This window comes from Amphiura filiformis, chromosome 3 (assembly GCF_039555335.1).
Source record: "Amphiura filiformis chromosome 3, Afil_fr2py, whole genome shotgun sequence".
In the NCBI taxonomy this organism is placed as follows: Eukaryota; Metazoa; Echinodermata; class Ophiuroidea; order Amphilepidida; family Amphiuridae; genus Amphiura; species Amphiura filiformis.
Genome location: NC_092630.1, coordinates 60,731,001 through 60,750,155, shown reverse-complemented (window position 1 = coordinate 60,750,155; position 19,155 = coordinate 60,731,001). Strand labels below are relative to the sequence as shown.

The 19,155-nt window shown below is 36.1% G+C and overlaps 1 protein-coding gene across 6 annotated transcripts in view; it reads left to right on the top strand.

The window, feature by feature from the left end:
• The window catches only part of LOC140148869 (glycerol-3-phosphate acyltransferase 1, mitochondrial-like), a 46,584-nt gene that overhangs the window by 14,336 nt on the left and 13,093 nt on the right, over positions 1-19,155 (top strand). For 5 of the 6 annotated variants that reach the window (XM_072170959.1, XM_072170957.1, XM_072170960.1 and 2 more), the window contains 7 exons: positions 1,333-1,403; positions 8,626-8,673; positions 12,699-12,812; positions 13,570-13,613; positions 15,489-15,597; positions 17,045-17,141; positions 18,395-18,531. In XM_072170959.1, the coding sequence (XP_072027060.1) occupies positions 1,333-1,403; positions 8,626-8,673; positions 12,699-12,812; positions 13,570-13,613; positions 15,489-15,597; positions 17,045-17,141; positions 18,395-18,531 (620 nt within the window). The remainder of the gene's footprint in view (positions 1-1,332; positions 1,404-8,625; positions 8,674-12,698; positions 12,813-13,569; positions 13,614-15,488; positions 15,598-17,044; positions 17,142-18,394; positions 18,532-19,155) is intronic. The other variant, XM_072170962.1, reaches the window with a different exon arrangement.

Below are 19,155 nucleotides of genomic sequence, written 5' to 3'. Positions count from 1 at the left end.
TATGGTTAATATTTGAAAAATATACTGATACCCAAAAATGCCTGTTTCGGAGGCTTCACATGCAAAAAACACCATACTTAACAAAAGGGTGAAAAAATTAACATGTGATAAATCTACAATATCTGCCGCATAGAATCATTGATTCAATACACACAAGAAAATAACAGCTTAGATGATCCCAACACTGTTGTTTTCAAAAAACTACTTCTGCAATGTTTAACAATTGTTAACATGAAGCCTCGAAACAAAAAAAAAATGACTTGCTGTGATAATTTAATTTTTGTCACAACTGAAATTCAATACTTAGAAGCAAAGCATGAAAATTGGTAATTGTGATATTTTTTACCTATTTTTTTATGTCAACTTGTAGTAGTTAGCCAAATATTTTACTTAATGATCACCTGTGTTGTTAACTGAAGCCTCCGAAACACAAATCGCTTGAATTGCCAATTCTAAAAAATAACTCCAATTTCTGTGAAACTTGGCTGGGAGGTTCCTTTCATCAAGTAGTATTTGTACATGAAGTTAGACATTCAAATTATTTTAGGAACCCAATTAAAACTTAAAAATATGTTTAAGGTTTGGAAATTTCCATTGTAAATGACACTTGATGTTAAAAATTTTCAAAACTGCAATTACAAACATAGCAAAACATGGTATAAAATTTAACTTATATCTGTTGACTTACTTTGGAATGGGATTTCACATGTATTCCAGCTTTCATGTCATAATTTTCTGAGGTTATGTAAAATACATTTTTCTTAGATTTTAACCAAAATGTTATGGAAATGTCAAATTTTTTATTAGAAATCAAAAGGTTTAAGCCTTGAAACATTATTTTACTGGAATTTAAGTTGCTTCTATGCATGATTTCAGTAAACAGAAACATAAAAGTGGTTTGAAATTTTGACCCTAAAAATCAAAAGTTACACCCTTTACTGTGAAAATGACCGTATGCAACCACAGAAGGCAAGAGACCGTTCCTGGGAAGATGTTGTTCAAAATAATGAAAAAGTGGTGAAATAATGAAACAGTTTAGGGAAAAACTAAACCAACTTGAAATGTTTAGGGAAGAAATTAAGGTGTGGAAATTATAAGAAGACAAAGATGAGCCTTTCTGTAACAAGGGGTGGTACACAAATACCAATGCCAAAGAAAACTACCCAAATTATGGAAATGCTTGGTAAATTATACAAACCTGTGCAATACTCATGTTTAAATGTTTGCAATATTATGAATTTATATCTCTACTTGTTAATTTATGCATATTTATAGTTGTTTATACCTGTTTTGTATTCACTACTTTTGAAATGTATTCTGATTATATTATAGGAAATGCTGTACAGCCCAAGCTTTCCAGGCATGGGGTTTAGAAATATTCTGATGTTTCCACCAGGAAGAAGGTAATATACTTTATACTTTGCATGCAATTGGGAGGGTAAAGGGATGACCCAAAACTACTTGGGGTCAGAGATACATTACAATGTACAAGATATTATCAGTAAAAATTAAGGTAAAGGAGATGAATCTGTCTTCACAGGCCGTAGTGTCCATCTCACTTTTGATATGATTGGGCCAGACTATTCCATATAATGTTGCTGCTAGGAGATTGTTATATCTCCTACACATCGAGTCTGTTAATACCTTCCAAGCGTTGAAGCTGGGTACCCATTTGTACACATTGTTGTGAAGAGGCAATAGGCTTGAAGAGCCTGGCCTAAGTGCACAACACATTGACTTTGGAGAGATTTGAACCCATAACCTCGAACTACCGCATGATTACGAGTCAGAAGTTTTACACCCCCCAAAAAAATATTTTTGTAGAAAGCTTTCGTGATTTACTTTAATAACTGATAGAACCTTTAAATAAGCAATAGACTTAAACATTTTAAATGTAGGCCACTGAAAGTGGAATTTCATGAATATAGTACTCGGTATATTTCAATTAGGCCCAGGATGGGGTAACAGCTGGAAAAGATGAATTTGATATAGAAACATTAGGCTTACAGAAAAATGATATGCTGAAAAAAATGATGCCTGGTAAAGCTGAGCACAGGTCTGAGACAGAGCACGTCGTCATCTCCAGTAACTTATCAACGCTGATGAACCTGGTAATGAGTTTATCGTGAAAGAATCCAAAGAAGAGTCTGGTAAAGCATTCTTTGAGCATATTGATATTGAATTCAGACACGCCTTTGCCTGATGCAACTGGAGCTCTTTGAAAGATCAAGAAAAGCTCATACTGTCTGGAATATGCCCAGGGACTTGGCACACATAGTCATGTTAGGACTTCCCATTTGCTCACCCTTGTTAAAAAGGTTTGATCAAGCATGGACGAGTTACAGGAAACTCAAGATTATTTCATCCCAATTACTGATCCTCTTAATTTGTGTGAGGGTGGCATTTTGTTTTTTTAGCAATTTTCAATACAAGTTTCCTCAGTTATGAGGTTACTGTTTTGATTTGATTTTAGGGGGCAAGGGTAATTATACTTAATCGTTTTTTGCAGGTCTAATATGACACTACCAGTCCTATTTTAAATCTACTGAGGTAGTCATAAAGATGTGGGGCATGTGTGTGTATTACAAAAAAGATATCATTATGTAATTTAACTATAAATAGTACATAATTAAGGCCTATTTCAAAAATGAGGGGTGTGACAGCTATTACAGTGCAGCTGGGTATGTGTCTAGCCAATGTCAGACCTGCCAACTGTCCCTCATTTGGGGTTTACCAAAGTGAACATGAGGGACAGTCCTGTTTTCTGAAAATTTCAGTGATGGCAAATTTAAATGAAAGAACAGCAGAAAATGATGAAAATGACACTTTAAAATTTGCTATAGCATTCTCTTTAGTCTATTGTGATAAATTCAGACCCGCAAAACCTTCTCTGAATTCTGAAAGTATTCCACACCTCAAGTCTTTGAATTTGTCGGTATCTTATTTGTGTACATGGTACAAGGTTTTGGTCTCAATGTCCCTCATTCTGACTTTGGTAGGTTGGCAGGTCTGCAATGTGCAAAGAGCACAGGACCACTACAGGTGCCTGGTTTTGTAGATCTCTGCAGAAGGACTAATTAGAATAATAATACACCTTTTACTTTCAACTTCTCTTGTAGGAACTACCGGGGTATGTTGTTAGCATGTCCCTGGTTGGACTCCCAGGGTATAACTCTTAATTCATGCTTTTTTGCCATTACTTCCCTGGTTAGAACATACTACAAGTGGGAAGCAGATTACATGTTTACCTAAATGTCATATATATATGCCAAACACAGCTGTCCTTAAATGAGGTAATCTTCCGTCTGATAAATTGGGACGTACATTTAGGACATTAATTGCGCAATATTTTCAAGGGCAGTTGTCCTTAAATGAGGCAATCATTCATCAGATAATTAGCACATTCTAATGTGTTTGAATTGCGTGTTTACTTTCACAAGGACGCATTATATCAATTTAGATTTTGTTTACTTGGTATGTGTTTGTTGACTTAAAACGTGATAATGTTGTTTCAGTCGGTGCAACATTCAAGGATACGTTATCTCTCATATATGTACTTAATATGTGCTTATGTGTTATATTAACTTATAATAATGTTATAGATAGTGGTCGGCTCAAAACGATGCACAGTTAATTAGTCCCTGGTTTATAATAAAATCATATAATTACTAAGAAAGAAGTAAATGAAAATACAGACAAGTTACTAACAAACTCAATGTGAATGTAACTTATGTAAGCATGTACTATAGTTGCCACTGAGTATGCTCAGTGCTAGCACAATTGACCTATTTAAAAGGGTTAAAAATAGTTTATGGATAAAAGTCAAGTGCAACTAAACTCATTGTGAATGGAAACGTGCGGTGTATCTGCCTTATGAGCATGGGCAATGCTGGAACATTTGAACCAATCAGCACTGTATCTGCCTTATGAGCAATGCTTGAACATCTGAACCAATTTTTGTGGTATCGTAGGTCCTTTTTGCAGAGAGTCTATAGGCCCGTCTGATTATTCAGATGCCTGGGGTAATTTCTTGCCAATGTTCAAGGTTGTCTGTATAATTTGACACCAATCTTTATCTGCTATAAATATATCGCACATGGCCTAGATATTAATTTCCACATGGCCTAGATCCCCAGGATTGAAATATACACCACATGAACAACAGGAGTTATGGTAACTAGGGCTATCCAGGCTGCTATGGTAAACAAAAGATTAGTACATGCATTACATAATATTGTCTGTGCAGTCAGCTGTCAGTACGGTCAGCTGTCTGCGCGGTCGGCTGTCTGCGCGGTCGACTGTCTGCGCGGTCGGCTATCTGTCCGTCCAGGTGGATGCAAAGTCATTAAACCACTCCGGCTTAAACACAATAACTGATCAACTCCTAACTTGGTAGGGTGACCTCCTGCACTGTAGAGTTTTGTCTCAGATTATTTACATATTTATGAATATTAATGAGCTTATTTGCATATTTTGCCTAAAATTCTTATAATCCACTCTCTGCAATCTGCATAACTAAATTGGTAGGATGATAGAGTATGATCACCTTGTGCTGTTTAGTTTTGTGTCAGAATATTTCCATATTTATGAATATTAATGAGCTTTTTTGCATATTTTGCCTAAAATTCTAATCCACTCTGTAGCCTGCATAATATCTAAATTGGTAGGATGATAGAGTATGATCACCTTGTGCTGTTTAGTTTTGTGTCAGAATATTTCCATATTTATGAATACTAGCGGGACACCCGCGCTACGCGCGGGTCCCGCTAGATGAGTAAATGGGAGCGTTCACGATAACAGGAAGAATTACTGAACAGGTAGAATCATCGAAAAGATACATTTTATTTATATTATAAATCTGTCTCTTCTTACATTTCCTTTTTTCCTTTCTTTTCAGTTTCTTCTACAACGTACATGGGGCTATTTTGTTCCCATTAAAAAATATATATATATTTGCTGCCTAGCTTGTGATTTTCCGTTTCCATGTTATTTGTTTATTTAAGCCCGTTCCCATTTTTTTTTTCTAAATCTGTTATTTATTACATTCTGATTTATTTGCTTCTTTTTTTTTCCTTACATTTCCGATTAGTTTCTTTCCTTCTTTGTTTCGTTCCCGCTTCATCTAGCTACTTTAACCCGTTGGCCTATTACTCGTACCTCTTTTGTCATGTTAATTTCATTTTTTTCTTTATTGTAGGTCTACCGTTTCATTTTTTTTATACAACACACATATTTTTCCCGATATCGCCCCTCTCATAAGCGTGTATGCGGACGTGTTCATCGTTATCATAATCCCGTGACCCGTCCATGTACCTTTTTACCCTTTAATTTTTATTTATTTTTCCTTCTCTCTGTATTATCATGTCCACTGGTCTCTGGCTCGCAAGTCGCGTGGCTCTGCGCCGTTCTGTGCCGCATTGGCGTAGGCGCATTACGCCGCACGCCGGTAGCGCTGCCTGCCAGCTGCATTGACGCGCAGACTGACAACTGATTTTCATAACAAAAACCTCGTTTTTACCCATATTTTCACTGTTTTTGCAGCCAATTCTTGACCGATTTCAACCAAATAAAGTCTAGGCAATTTCCCGTATATTCCTCGATCTCCCGTATGAATTTGGCGACATTTGGATCGAAACTGACGGAGCCTTTTACATAAACCACATAGATACATACATACATACATACAACATTCCCCTATTTATAGTAAGATTAATGAGCTTATTTGCATATTTTGCCCTTCAATTCCATTATTCCAATCTGCAGCTTAAAATTACATGCAATAACCGATGAACTAACTCACTAAACTTAGTATTAAGGGGACTCGATCTTTTGTGCGTAATTATAGAGGGCCAGGGGATTCACTCTATCATTTAAAAAATTATTTGAAGAAGTTAAAGAGCCCTAAGAATAAAAAACTGTAGTGTAATTCACGCCAGACACAATTTCTTTATATGACAAAAATTAATTTTTGTAATCGATCAAAAAACAAACGTTTTATCTCAATTTTAAATTTAGCCTGAATCGGTAAATATGGTACCTCTCGCCCTTTATTACATGTAGGTCAAGGCTGTTTTTACCATTATGCAGCGAACCATTGTTGAAGCTATTTCACATACATGTACAAAACATTCTAGAGAAAGAATGAGGCGGCCATATACTGTTTAAATATCTTTTGTTGATTTCGAATGATAATGTCATGAAGTCGTAAATTTTAAGGTCGCATTCCTAAAACCAAAACAAAACATAGCGACGCAGATATTTCCCGACTTGTTTGAAACCTTTCCCAAACGTTCGTGCTCTTTATGCATAAAACGGCTAATCTATCTTTTACAAAAGCGCGTTTTTTTAGTAAACAAAAGGCTAAAGATGGCATTATGAGATTTATCATTACACTCCTCCACTCAACTGCCACCATGGACGAGCGGTAAAGCGCTAGACGCGTAATCAAAAGAAGTTCCAAATCGCTGGTTCGAATCCCAACGAAGCCTGTGGAAACTTTTTTTTCTTCAAAATTCATGATCGCATTCCGAATGAGTCACTTGTCGGTAAATCATGTATCGTATCCTTAAGCTTTTGTGCTGTATACTGTATAGTTTGTGTCAGGTTATTTGCACATTTATGAATATTAATGAATGACTTGCATATTTCTTAAGTTGTATAGCCTTTGTTATTTACAAACTTATGTTGTGGGGGCGACCTTATTACGAATCACATAATTATAGTTTAAAGGGAAATTAAGAATGTTCTCGACACAGATCAGTTCTTCCTGTCTTCATACATTCTACTTCAATAATCACATTAGTTCTATACCATTACTAAATGTTGATTTTTACATAACAAATGTTGGAAGTTGACCAATTTACTGTCACCAGTGACCAAGCTGTAGAGAATGAGTCAATTCTTGTTATATTTTAAGGCTGTTTAATTTTGGAAACCATGCTTTAATAATCATATATAAATGTATAATATTATGTACTTCTGTATTACATATTAGTTTAGACAAGTAGTAATGCTAATACATCATTGGTAGGCAGATGAGACTGGGATATTAGCAAAGATGTGTGTGGTCAATGTGGCCAAAATGTTTGATGTTGATGAGTTTACATGTGGGCAGAATATTTTTACAAATGAAATCCCTAAAACTCACTTCATACTAGGAGTTCATTTTAGGAAGATTTGAGTCCAATTTCCCACAAAAATGGCAATAATTTGGGGGAAACAAAATTTCACTCTAAAATGGCACAATTTCCTTCCAAATGACAAAATTTCCCAGAAATAAGCTTCCTAGATTTGGGGAAGTGTGAATCATGATCAGTGTCTAAAGTCATGGACTGTAGAGCTAGATTGATTCTGTTTACATGGTCTGACAAAAGTCAATTTCAATACCAAAAGAAAACAGATGCAGTCTCCAGGGCCCTGCTCTAGGGGTAGCGCTGGAACAAAACACTCCAGAGTACGCAGGGACCCCTGAACTTGCAGTAAATAAAAAAGTAGGGGGTCCGTCCCAGGGGGGGCACTCAGTACAAATGACCATACGGGGACGCGCCGCAAATATGGGTAGCATTTTCAGCCTCTTGGTATATCAATGACCCCTTTTTCAAAGCATATTTTGGTATATGAATGGGTCCTTTTTTCAAAATTTTCTCAATTATTTCGGAAAATAGCCCCATTTTTCCTTAATCTAGCCAAAATTTTCAAAATTTTCCCAAAATTTTGGGAAAATTTGTAAAAACTAAGACAATTTGGGTTAAATTCGGCCGAAAATTTTGACTTTTGGTATATCAATGGGTCCAAATTTCTTGAAAAATTGGTATATTTATGGGTCCACTTTCAAATTCTCAGCTGCACGTCCCTACCAAAACCAAACTTGAGTACCCGGGGGTCCGTAGTAGAAAGCTTGGTGGGTCAGAGTTGCACAAATGCAGCATAAATTGTATGTCTGTGGTAGCGCTAGATTGAAAAACTAGGATATGATTTTGAAAGTCGCTAAATTGATTGTTGCTAACATGTATTGTTAACAAATTGTGTTTTTGCAATACAAGCCATAGATTAATAACACATAAGATTGTGATGTTCCATGCCTGTGTTCTCTAAGCGTATTTGAATTTAGTTGACGCTGGTACAGACCTGGCGACATGGCTAATCTTACGCGCGAAGTCTCTCCTATGTACGCTTGTGCTATTTGCGCTATTTTTGAGTTCGCTCATGCACCCCTTCTAAGCATCGACCCCATAGGGCAACATGCCCACATTCCGCGGTATGATAAAGACAGTCAGTTGAATTAATGGGCGATTTGAATTGAAATCCATAAGACACCCTTTATGGAAGACATAACCTTAATAATCTTCCAATTTGAATGGGTGACTTTATTTGAAATTTACACCCACAGTGTGAGATTGAGATTATGTCTTCCATAGGGAGGTGTAAGGATTTCAATTGGAATAGCCCAATTTATGTTTTTCATGCATGATTATATAGCTAACCCCTCATGCATAAACATAAATGTTGCAATTACACATAGAAAGGCGGGGAGGGGGTCGTCAACAACTTTTCCTAGCACCTTTGTCTTCAAAGTCTAAGTTAAAATTTTTCAAGGTTTTTATTAATGCATTATTGATCCTACAGAAATGACCCACGATCACCTATTGGTATGCATCATATGTATGACAGAAAGTAAGTTTCGATTATTCAGACCTACCCCACATGTTAGGTGTTTTGCTTGATGTTTTTTTTTTGTGGCAAATATTTGTTAGCTGTTTTGAGATTTTTATCCTCTCCCGGGCTCTATATATATCTAACCAGGATACTCTGAGCTTGAATCCTCTCCCAAAGTAGCTTGAACAGAAAATCTTAAAGAAGCATGGTTAGCCCATTTTATGCTCCCTCTAATGTTTTCATCACCTCCCCCTTCCCACTTATTTGATTCTTGCTGTTAAAATACAGTTATACAAATGTAATGTGGACGCTGAAGTCGAATGCTTTTGTGTCGGTTCTATTTTTAACAAATTAGTGATAAATGTGGAATTTTTTTATCACCTCCCCCCTTCCCACTAATTTGATTCTTGCCGTTAAAACACTGTTATACAAATGTAATGTGGACGCTGAAGTCGGATGCTTTTGTGTCAGCTCTTTTTTTGACAAATATTTTTTATAAATGTGGAAATGTAGGGTTGCACATAGCTGAACTGCCTCACCAAATACTTGCTCGTAAGAATTCCAAAAGCATGCTGCCATTTAAATGCTGTGGATTTGTACAATTAATATTTGTTGCAGTCAATCACATTAATTGTCTTGCTGTCTCATGTTGTTTTAAAAGTTTAATTGATTGTAGTGAAATTTCAAACTTGTACAAGTGTTGCTAATTATTATAACTGTTCTTAATCGTATTGGATATTGTGTTATTGTTTGTTTATTGATATTGATCATGATGTTTATTGAGTTGATAGGCAAAACACATGTAGTGGAGTGCTGATACACCATTTCGGTATGTCCCGAAAGCCTTTGCAAATTTGACTGAAACTACGTTGTCATCCCAGTGGACATGTTTAATGCCACTGCATACTCTCCCAATTTGTCACATGATGTTGCTACATGTATGCTTACTTTAGAGCAATGGCGTAGCCACCACTTTTTCAGAGGGTGGGCAAACGTACAGAAAAGGCCTAAAATCTTAAATATCAGGGCGGCCTGCATTCCACTGGGGGTGGGGTGGGGAAGACTTCTCCAGGGGCAGTTGCCCCCTACCCCCCCCCCCCTTGACTATGCCTCTGATTTGGAGCCTGCACAGTAGCATCAAGAATGCGCACTGACACGATGACATACGTCATACTAAATTTGCAAAGAATACTGAAATGGTCCATAGCCCCTCACAGCATACTAAAACCACAATTACTGTAACGTGATAAGCATGCTGGGATTAGTTTAGTCAGTCATTTTAAACTTTTTGAAGTAACACTAGCAAAAGAGTAAACAAACATCATTTTGATCTTTGTTTCACTTTGACGTCAGTGCTTAAGGTGGTACTACACCCCGTGATAAATTTGTGACTATTTTTGCATTTTTCTCAAAAACCAATAACACACTGGTACCAAAAGTTATGTATATTATAGGGGCAAGGAATCCAGTTACTACACTGGAATTTCAGTGACTCAAGACAAGTAGTTATTGATTTATTGATCAAATATTGGTTTTCCCTCATTTTTGACTGTGTCGCCACAACTGTTGTCTGTGCCAGGCTTCCCGTTAGTGTGCGTCATTGCGTCCAGACGCATATTTTTCAAATTTGGACGCAAGTTCACATGGCTAATCAAGTATTTTGTGTCCATGTCACATGCATGTGGACGCAGACAAAACTTCGAAATCTAATCATTAATTGATGATAAAAATACGAAATTTTTATTCTTTTATATTTTTAAGATAATAAAAGCCCCAAAATTTTGACCCACCTGCTTAAGAATTGTAGTAAAATTTGTAATATTTGTAAATGCAACGTCAGGAAATCATGCACTTTTTGCAAGCTTTCCGTACGATCGCTGTTTGATGGGAAAGTCCCCATTACTTTGTTTACAGTAAACAAAGCATCTCACGTGCGGCTAACGTGCAGTTAATGTTTGTTTAATTATTTATCACAAGCTGACAATATTCAGTTTTTAATGTTTTAAGTTTATTTTCTCATAAATAATTTATGTTTACTTTATTAGTATTATTGTTACGATGAATAAAAGCAATTTTAAAGACAAAATCCAAATGATAACCTTTTTTTGTATTATTTTGGCAGCGTGTGTTTTAGCTTTATATAGCATCAACAACACGTTTTAAAATTAAAGAAACCGGAAGTAAAAGTACGAAAATTTGTGCATGTTTTTGCAGCTGTTTCTGAAACGCGTTTGGGACCAAAACTGACACAGAAATGAGAAAAATTATCATAGCGATTGGAGATGGATTATCACGGCGAAAATGCACTTTTATTTGATCAATTTGATGAAGTGTACACCCGGGGTACGGGTACGTGTGTTACCAACAAGGGGCTGCCGTTCTGATCATGGAATTCCGCGGCATTTCCCGGTATGATTGATCGTGAATTTCAGATGGACGCACAAAAATCTGTCTGGACGCAAGTTTTTTCAACCTTGTCAGCAAACTTGCGTCACACATGACGCACATTTTAAAATCCTTAACGGGAATCCTGGTCTGTGCTGAAATACAATTTCCAGTGCAGTAATTGTAGTCCTTGCCCCTATAATATACATATCTTACTTGTCACCAATGCGCTATAATTTTTGAGAAAAATACAAAAATAGGCACAAAATTGGCCAGGGGTGTAGTACCACCTTAAAGTGGTTGCAACGCAAGCATGCCGACGAACTACCAGGAATTTTTTTTGCGAAGTGGAATATGGAATTTCCAAAGGTGGTGGACCTTTTTCAAAATGCAAAGAGGGGACATAACCCCCTAAAAATGGAATTTCTCTGGCTAATTTGAATGGTTTAAAGGGTACTACACCCTGGCCAATTTTGTGCCTATTTTTGCATTTTTCTCAAAATTATAGCGCATTGGTGGTAAGTAAAGATATGTAGATTATAGGGGCAAGGACTACAACTACTGCACTGAAAATTCAGCAACTCAAGGCTAGTAGTTATTGATTTATTGATCAAATATTGGTTTTCCTCATTTTTGACTGTAACTCCACAACTGTTGTCTGTGCGAAATAAATTTTCCAGTGCAGTTGTTGTAGTCCATGCCCCTATAATATATTACATATCTTTACTTGTCACCAATGCACTATAATTTTGAGAAAAATGCAAAAATAGGCACAAAATTGGGCAGGGGTGTAGTACCCCTTAACATGAAAAGTTTTGTTAATTTTTCATTTTAATTTGGACTAATTTAAATGATTTTTTTAAAAGTTTTGTTAATTTTTCCTTTTAATTTGAACCTTCTTGGGTACATTTTGACATTTCCCCCTGAAAATAGGATCTTGTTGTCAATTTAGAGGGGGTGTCATACCCCCTGCACCTGCTGGCTATGGATGTGCATAATAGGTTAATGTGGAATTCAATACAATAGAGAGATTACGATTTCCAAACGTAGCATCGAACGTGTGTGGAATCTATTCAAAATCACATCACAGGAGAGTGGTTTTGAATAGATTCCACGTACGTTTGATACGTACGTTTGGAAATCGCAATCTCTCTATTGACCAGTGAAATACTTGCCAACATCACAACTTTGAGCTGAAATAAGGTATAAACAGCTTAATGATGGTTTATTGTTGACTTGTTGGTTCTTGTTGTTTACTTACGTTGCAGGCAATTGATAAGGCACCCATTGTGATGGGCACTGTTATCTAAGGGCTATTTTAGGGCTAAGCATTATTGACCTTGTGAAACAACTTGAAAGTGCACAACATAATAAACAAGTTGAAGCATAGGATTTCCTTTGGAATGGGCTGTTACAGTTGAAATCCATACACCCCCTATGGAAGACATGACCTTAGTCTCCCATACCGGGGGTGTTGATTTCAAATGGATATTAAGGTCATGTCTTCCATAGGGGGTGTGTGGATATCAACTGGAATAGCCTGAAACCCTAATCACAGTTCAGTATGATGCATATACCGCAAGTGCCATTGTTATGGGTAACATTACATAACATTTCGCAATAAAACTAACAATAACATTTTTATCTACTATTTACAGGTCGGGCTTAATCGCTAAATACTTTCCGCATTTCACAGCAGCTATATCAGAAGGGTACAACTATGAGTATCCACCACCAAGCCATACTGCAGAAAAAGTTCTTAAACACAAAAGGTATACATTTTAAAGTATTTCTTAAAGTAAGGTACAAAAAAATACATCTTTGTCTCTTAGCTCTTCTGATGTTAACAATTTAATGCTCATGGTCTTCACTAGAGAGCTATCTCTCAAATTGCCCCTCTCTGAAAAAAGAAACAGAAATTCTTCCCAAAGGTGACTTGTTTGACAATAGACATTCAGTGCAGGATTTGAGGTTTATGGAGAGTGAGAGCGGTCACTCCCCATGGCTCTCCCTAAACACAGAAAGAGTGCGAATTATAAGCACACCTTAATTCATACATACGCGCTATATAACGGCGCGCGTGATTGGTTGAGAGCCGGGCATAAACAGCGTTTATGCCCGGTGGCCCGGATGTGCGATCTCAGGGTATGTTCTGGTATGTATGAACAGGGTTCATTCATATATTTTCATGACTAAATCATTATGATTGGCCCGAGGGCATAAACATCCGCTTAGTCATGAAAATATATGAATGAACCCCTAATTCATGAACAAATCAAAATGTTCAATTTAATTTTTTCTTCAGACAGCAGCTCTCAAGCTCTTAAATGTCCTCAGCAGGTCTCTTTAATTTTTGTTATGTAGGAGAGTGATGTGAAACTTACCTGCACTTTAAAACAAAGTACAAAGTTGATAAAACAAAGAAACAAGATGTGCTACTAAGAACAATATAAAGTGCAAACTTGATAAAACAAAGAAATCAGATGTCTTAAACTACATATCTTATCTTTTGTTTTGTTTTCTCATCAGGGTACAAACAGCAATACATAAATGTGCAATGTCAGATACAGAAGGTAAGTTCAACGAACTTTTAAAATTTTTAAGTTATATTTATTTTCACTTTTCACACACCAAAACAATGATGATATTTGTTCCTTTAGTGTATAGGTCAAGGAGGCTTAGAATCATGAATTTAAAATCAAGTATTCAGAATTTGAAAAGAGTGAAAAATTAATCGCAGCGAAAACTGCCACTAGTTTTGAGCTTGAGTACCTTATATGATAGGAAATAACAGTTTCAAAACATCCTGTATTGTTCTTTATGTTGCAATTTCAAGGGTACCCATTATCATTTAGCATTGGCACCCAAATGTATATTTTGTTTGGCCTATAATTGGGGAAGACTCATAACATCACAGATTTATATATATAATTGGCATGCATACAGGTAGTTGAGAAATTTGTGGGAATGTTCAAGTTATAGTTATTTTGTGCTTTTCACACTCATCGCATTTACTGTGAAAACAATGCTGTGTGATATATGTTCCTTGAGTGTTACTATAGGTCAGTGTGAGGAAACTTAGAATCGTGAATTTGAAATCAAATGCAACATTCCAATATTGGCAAATCAGGTGAAAAATTAATTGCATCAATAATTGCTGCTAGTCTTGAGTACCTTATAGGAGAGGAGATAACAGTTTCAAAACATCCTGCATTGTTCTGCATGTTGCACATTCCAGGGTGCCCAAGATATAGTATGTTCGTCTTAGAATTGGTGAAAATTATTTGGTTTTTGTTACTGCGTGCTTCAATACAGCTCCAACTTACGCTCTTGTAAATTCACATTTGCGTGCACCAGTCACGTGCTACGCACATACGTGGTGCCATCTGGGTGAATGCCATTCTGTATCAATAGACAATGTTATGCCTTATATTTTTCGCCAGTTATAAAGCGAACAAACTTCAGTTGGATATTTTTATGTATTTAATTTTTGTGTGGTTTCCATGGTTCTGACATTTTTGCAAGAGCATCAAATAACATTGCTACTCAAATTTGGACCAAGATGTATATTTTATTTTGTTTCCATTATTGGTTTTTGCTTGCAATTGAATCAAATTGTGACCAGATCTGATCCATTCTGGCTAAAGTCTGCAATAATGAAACTGAGATCTATAAGCAAAATGTGGGGAGAAAAAAACAATAAAAAACATAAGAAAATGGACATGTATATATAAAAGGCTCATAACTTTGCAACCAAGTATTCAAGAGACCTGGGATTCAACATCAGTAAGTGTAGGTACTGAGCAAGTTGGTAATGGTAGTTTAATTTTCAAAATTGGGTCACAATTATCCTTGACATCCAAATTTAAGTCCACATTAGTGAGAAGAACTGAGCATAGTTCAATTCTTCATCCTTGATATTTATTCAATGTATACAGGGTTTGCTTGACATGGTCACTCATGCAAGGGCAAGGCTCTCTGTGTGGTTTAGTAAGGAAAAACATGCCAGAGAACAAGTTGGTGTTTTCCATGTTTGCTTCTTTTCTAGCAAATTTTCAAGACACATCTGAATCCACTTACAATTATATTTTGAACTTGAGTAATTGGAAGACGAGGTTCCTTGGTGCTCATACCATCAACTGATCGGACATACAGTTATTAAAATACATCAGTTTATTATTTTCTTTGTATCTATAAATCCATGCATTGATGTTCAGGGTACTTTTATTTTGCATACTTTTGCCTTGAAACTTAGTCAAAGTGTTTCAAATAGGTTCTCATCTATTATTTAGTCTAGCCACCCTCTAATTTGCATAATCAATTAGCATTTATGCAAATTAGCTCATTAAGTGTGTAATTATGCAAATTAGAGGGCAGCAAGACAATTAATTATTGCTTAAATTCATTGCAGCTAATTTAGAAAATGTACATGTGTATTGAATTGACAGGCTCCCACCATGAAGAGCCCGATTACCAGCGAGCTTGCAAGAGACAGAAGTCAAGAGCGGTGGCGATGTTAGTAGATATGGCAGCGAACATATCCAACACATTACTAAGGTATGGTTTGGTTTGAAATTGAGAATAATGTGAACTTTTGGGAATAGCATCAGAAGACTGATAGCAAACCCAGATATAATTCTAACCTGAATCCTTATCCTGTATAATTTCAAATGGGGTCACCTCATTCAGGTAAACTCATTTCTTCTTCTTCTTCTTCCTATATACGTGCATACCTCAAATTGAGTATTGTCGCACGGGCTTAACGTGCACATTTTTTTTTTTTACCTATGCACGATCCTGGAGCCTAGGATTGATTGCAGATATCAGAACCGGGGATGGTCCCCCTTCTCTTTTCGCTAGAAACAACACTCCCTGTGTGGAAAATTAAAGTCATGTCTTCCATAGTTGGTGTATGGATTTCAAGAACCCAATTCTCATATTCAACTAAGTCTGTTTTAATCCCTTAATATTTAGAGAAGAGGTTAGTTTAAACAAAAATTTAACATTTTTTATTCTTTCAAAATCTTATATTTGAACAACAACAATGCATATAATGACCACCCTAGCGCAAGATTTTGTTTTCCAATTATGATTATCAGAGTGACCTATGATATGATGATTCTTATCTGATATCGCTGGTTTCTTTACAAATCTCATATTTAACCATTCTATATGCTGGCAGACACTCAAGTTTCATATATGCATGACACTGGACAAGAAACATTAGATACTCACTTTTGATGAATTAGAATCACTCTGAAGTGTAAATATAAGCACTAATCCACATGCATTATAAATCAAAACCATTTGCTCTTAACACACACAACCAAGCATTGCCCAATTCAGTAGTTTTGAACCTTGACATGCTCAATATAAGTAGCATTATCCTACCATACCATTGATAATACCACTTTTATATATTTCTGTCAATAAACACATGCAGTGGTGAAGGCAGATGGTGTTTTTAGGGGTGTGGAGAGGCTTAAATAAGCTAATTTTTCAGATTTGAGGATGGGGGGGGGGTTCGAATTCCCTCCGCTCCCCTGTGTTCACCACAGATATGAATAGACGTTCAATAGGTAAATCATAAAGCTACAAACAAAGCAAATAAATTTGAGCATGAACAATACCAAGTCATTAGGATTGTGTGTTAATGTAAGTTATGAGCAGATCAAATCATTGAATGAATTTCCTGTTAATAGGGAAATGTTGGTCTTGTTTTGAGGATATTCTTGTTATGGACAAAAGTTAAAGGGTGACCTATTTAGAGGGAATGCAGGATATTTATTTATGATTAATGGATTTCTGCTGACTATGATACTCCCAGTGCCGAAATGAAATGTATTGTTTAAAACAACTTGTAGTAAGCATATTCTGAAATTGTGTATGAGCTTCAAAAGCTGTAACCCAAAATAGTTTTAAAGTTACCATTGTTACAGTACATCACCAAAATACTGTTTTTTTAAATCATGTTATATTGTATTTTGCCTCTTCTGTTGTACAGGGTTGTTGGTTTTGTGTTGATCAAAATGCTGAGTGTGTTTCTGATGGGTGTCCAGGTGCACCAGGGTCAACTAGAAATGGTCAGACAAGCAACACTGGTATGTTACGCTCAAACACATATCAATATTATTGTTATGCTAAAAATGTTGAGATTTGCACAATTTGATACCAGAAGAAATAATAATACACATTGTAATTCTGCATAAAGTTATAGCTTCAGTTGAAAATCCCAAAGCAAAGGCCAATTATTGTTCAGTGATACTTAAAGGAGAATGCAAATGAAGAAAACATGTTCTTTTAAATGTTATAAACATGAGTATTGAAAACATGTCCACTGGTTTTATACTGAAAATGGAACTGCATTTACCGTAAAATCAAATAAAACGTGTCTGTTCCAGCCCCATGATATTTAGATTTTATTTCATACATTTCAGTGTGGGTACAGTGACGTCATCATACACACAAAGATTTAGAATAGCTATGACATCACTGTACCTGCACTAGAGCGTGAAGCTATCCCATCGGCACGTTCGACACTGGCGCAAGACTTAAATAGCACATGGTGGGAAACGGCACATTTTATTTGATGTGGTGGTAAATATCATCCCGTTTTCAACGAAACCAGTGTATATGTGTTCAATAATTACGTTTATAACAGACATAATTATGTTTTCATCAGTAATATTCTCCTTTAAGATAAGTCCACAGTGTGTTTACTAATTGTCTGCATCCATTATTTACTAATTGTCTGCATCCAATATGATTATATATTCAGGTCAAACCAACAAGTGATCAAATCATGTAAAACATTCAATGTCCTACTGAGATACAGTTATATGTTATATGGTATAGTAAATCCACCTCAAAATTTGAAGGGACCTGACAGGTCAAATTTTAATAATATAAAATAAGGTGCCAAAGCAAATGAGTTGAGCTGATGTGTGACTGCCTGGAATGGCACATATCCCCTGCATATCCGTTGCTTTGTGAGCAGTAAATGTGTTATGAAAATACACCCAGTCCTCCTTAAAGTATTATGCACTGTTATATTCAGTGACTTGTAATAACCTACATGTAGACTACAATATTTCTATTGGGGCCACCTACACAGGTACACCAACACCAAGGTACCTGACTGGTACACACAGAGTACCTACACAGTACCACTGCTGCTACTGTACAGGACCCACCAGCATTGGTACTGCACTGGAACTACACTGGTACTCCCCTGGTGCTTGTGAGTACCACTGTGCAGGCAGCCCCAATAGGAATCTTGTAGTGAAGTGTAATACTGATAATATTCCAAGACAGTAACAGTCTGCGACTTTTTTTGTGTGTGTGCCCATTACAGCAAGATATTCCAGTGATTGTGTTACCGATGCACAGGAGTCATCTGGACTATATCCTCATGTCCTTCATCTTACACATCTATGGTATCAGAGTACCATATGTTGCAGCTGGAGACAACCTCAACATACCAGTGTTCAGGTGAGACTTTAACCCTGACCCTACTGAGTCACTCTCAAACCCTACACCCAGGTACCTCGCCTTCAGCAGGGCAGGGTATTCCAAACAAACCACCTTATGTGGGTTGGGGTTAAATGCAAAACTGCTTACAGCTGATTCAAATAAGTGCAGAAATAATTTTTGAAAATAAAAAAAAGTTTATTACGACATGTTGCTGAATCCTTCTGTAGGACCGAACTTAGAATGTATTAAAGAAATTGTAATCATTGTTAATTCTGGTATTAAAAGCCAAATATGTATTTTCACTACCGATTTTCCCCAAGACTAATAATCTTTAGTTTTTATAAAGTGTTATAATTATATCCAATTCAAACATTATTTTCATCATAAAAAATGATTAAAACAAAATAAAATTAGTTATTTTCTGGATAAATAGTAAATATGTGTTAAAACTTAGAATTAACTTGAACTTGCATAAAACCCTCATGATATACAATTCAATTTCCATCTGTAAACTGTCATAGATAAACTGATACCACACTGGATCTTGCTGTTAGTTTTGTTTGTGCGAGTGCTTAAGCACGCACCTGTTGCGTGAGTGACTGCGTGCTTTTGATAAGATAAGATTATAAAACTTTTCCAGTA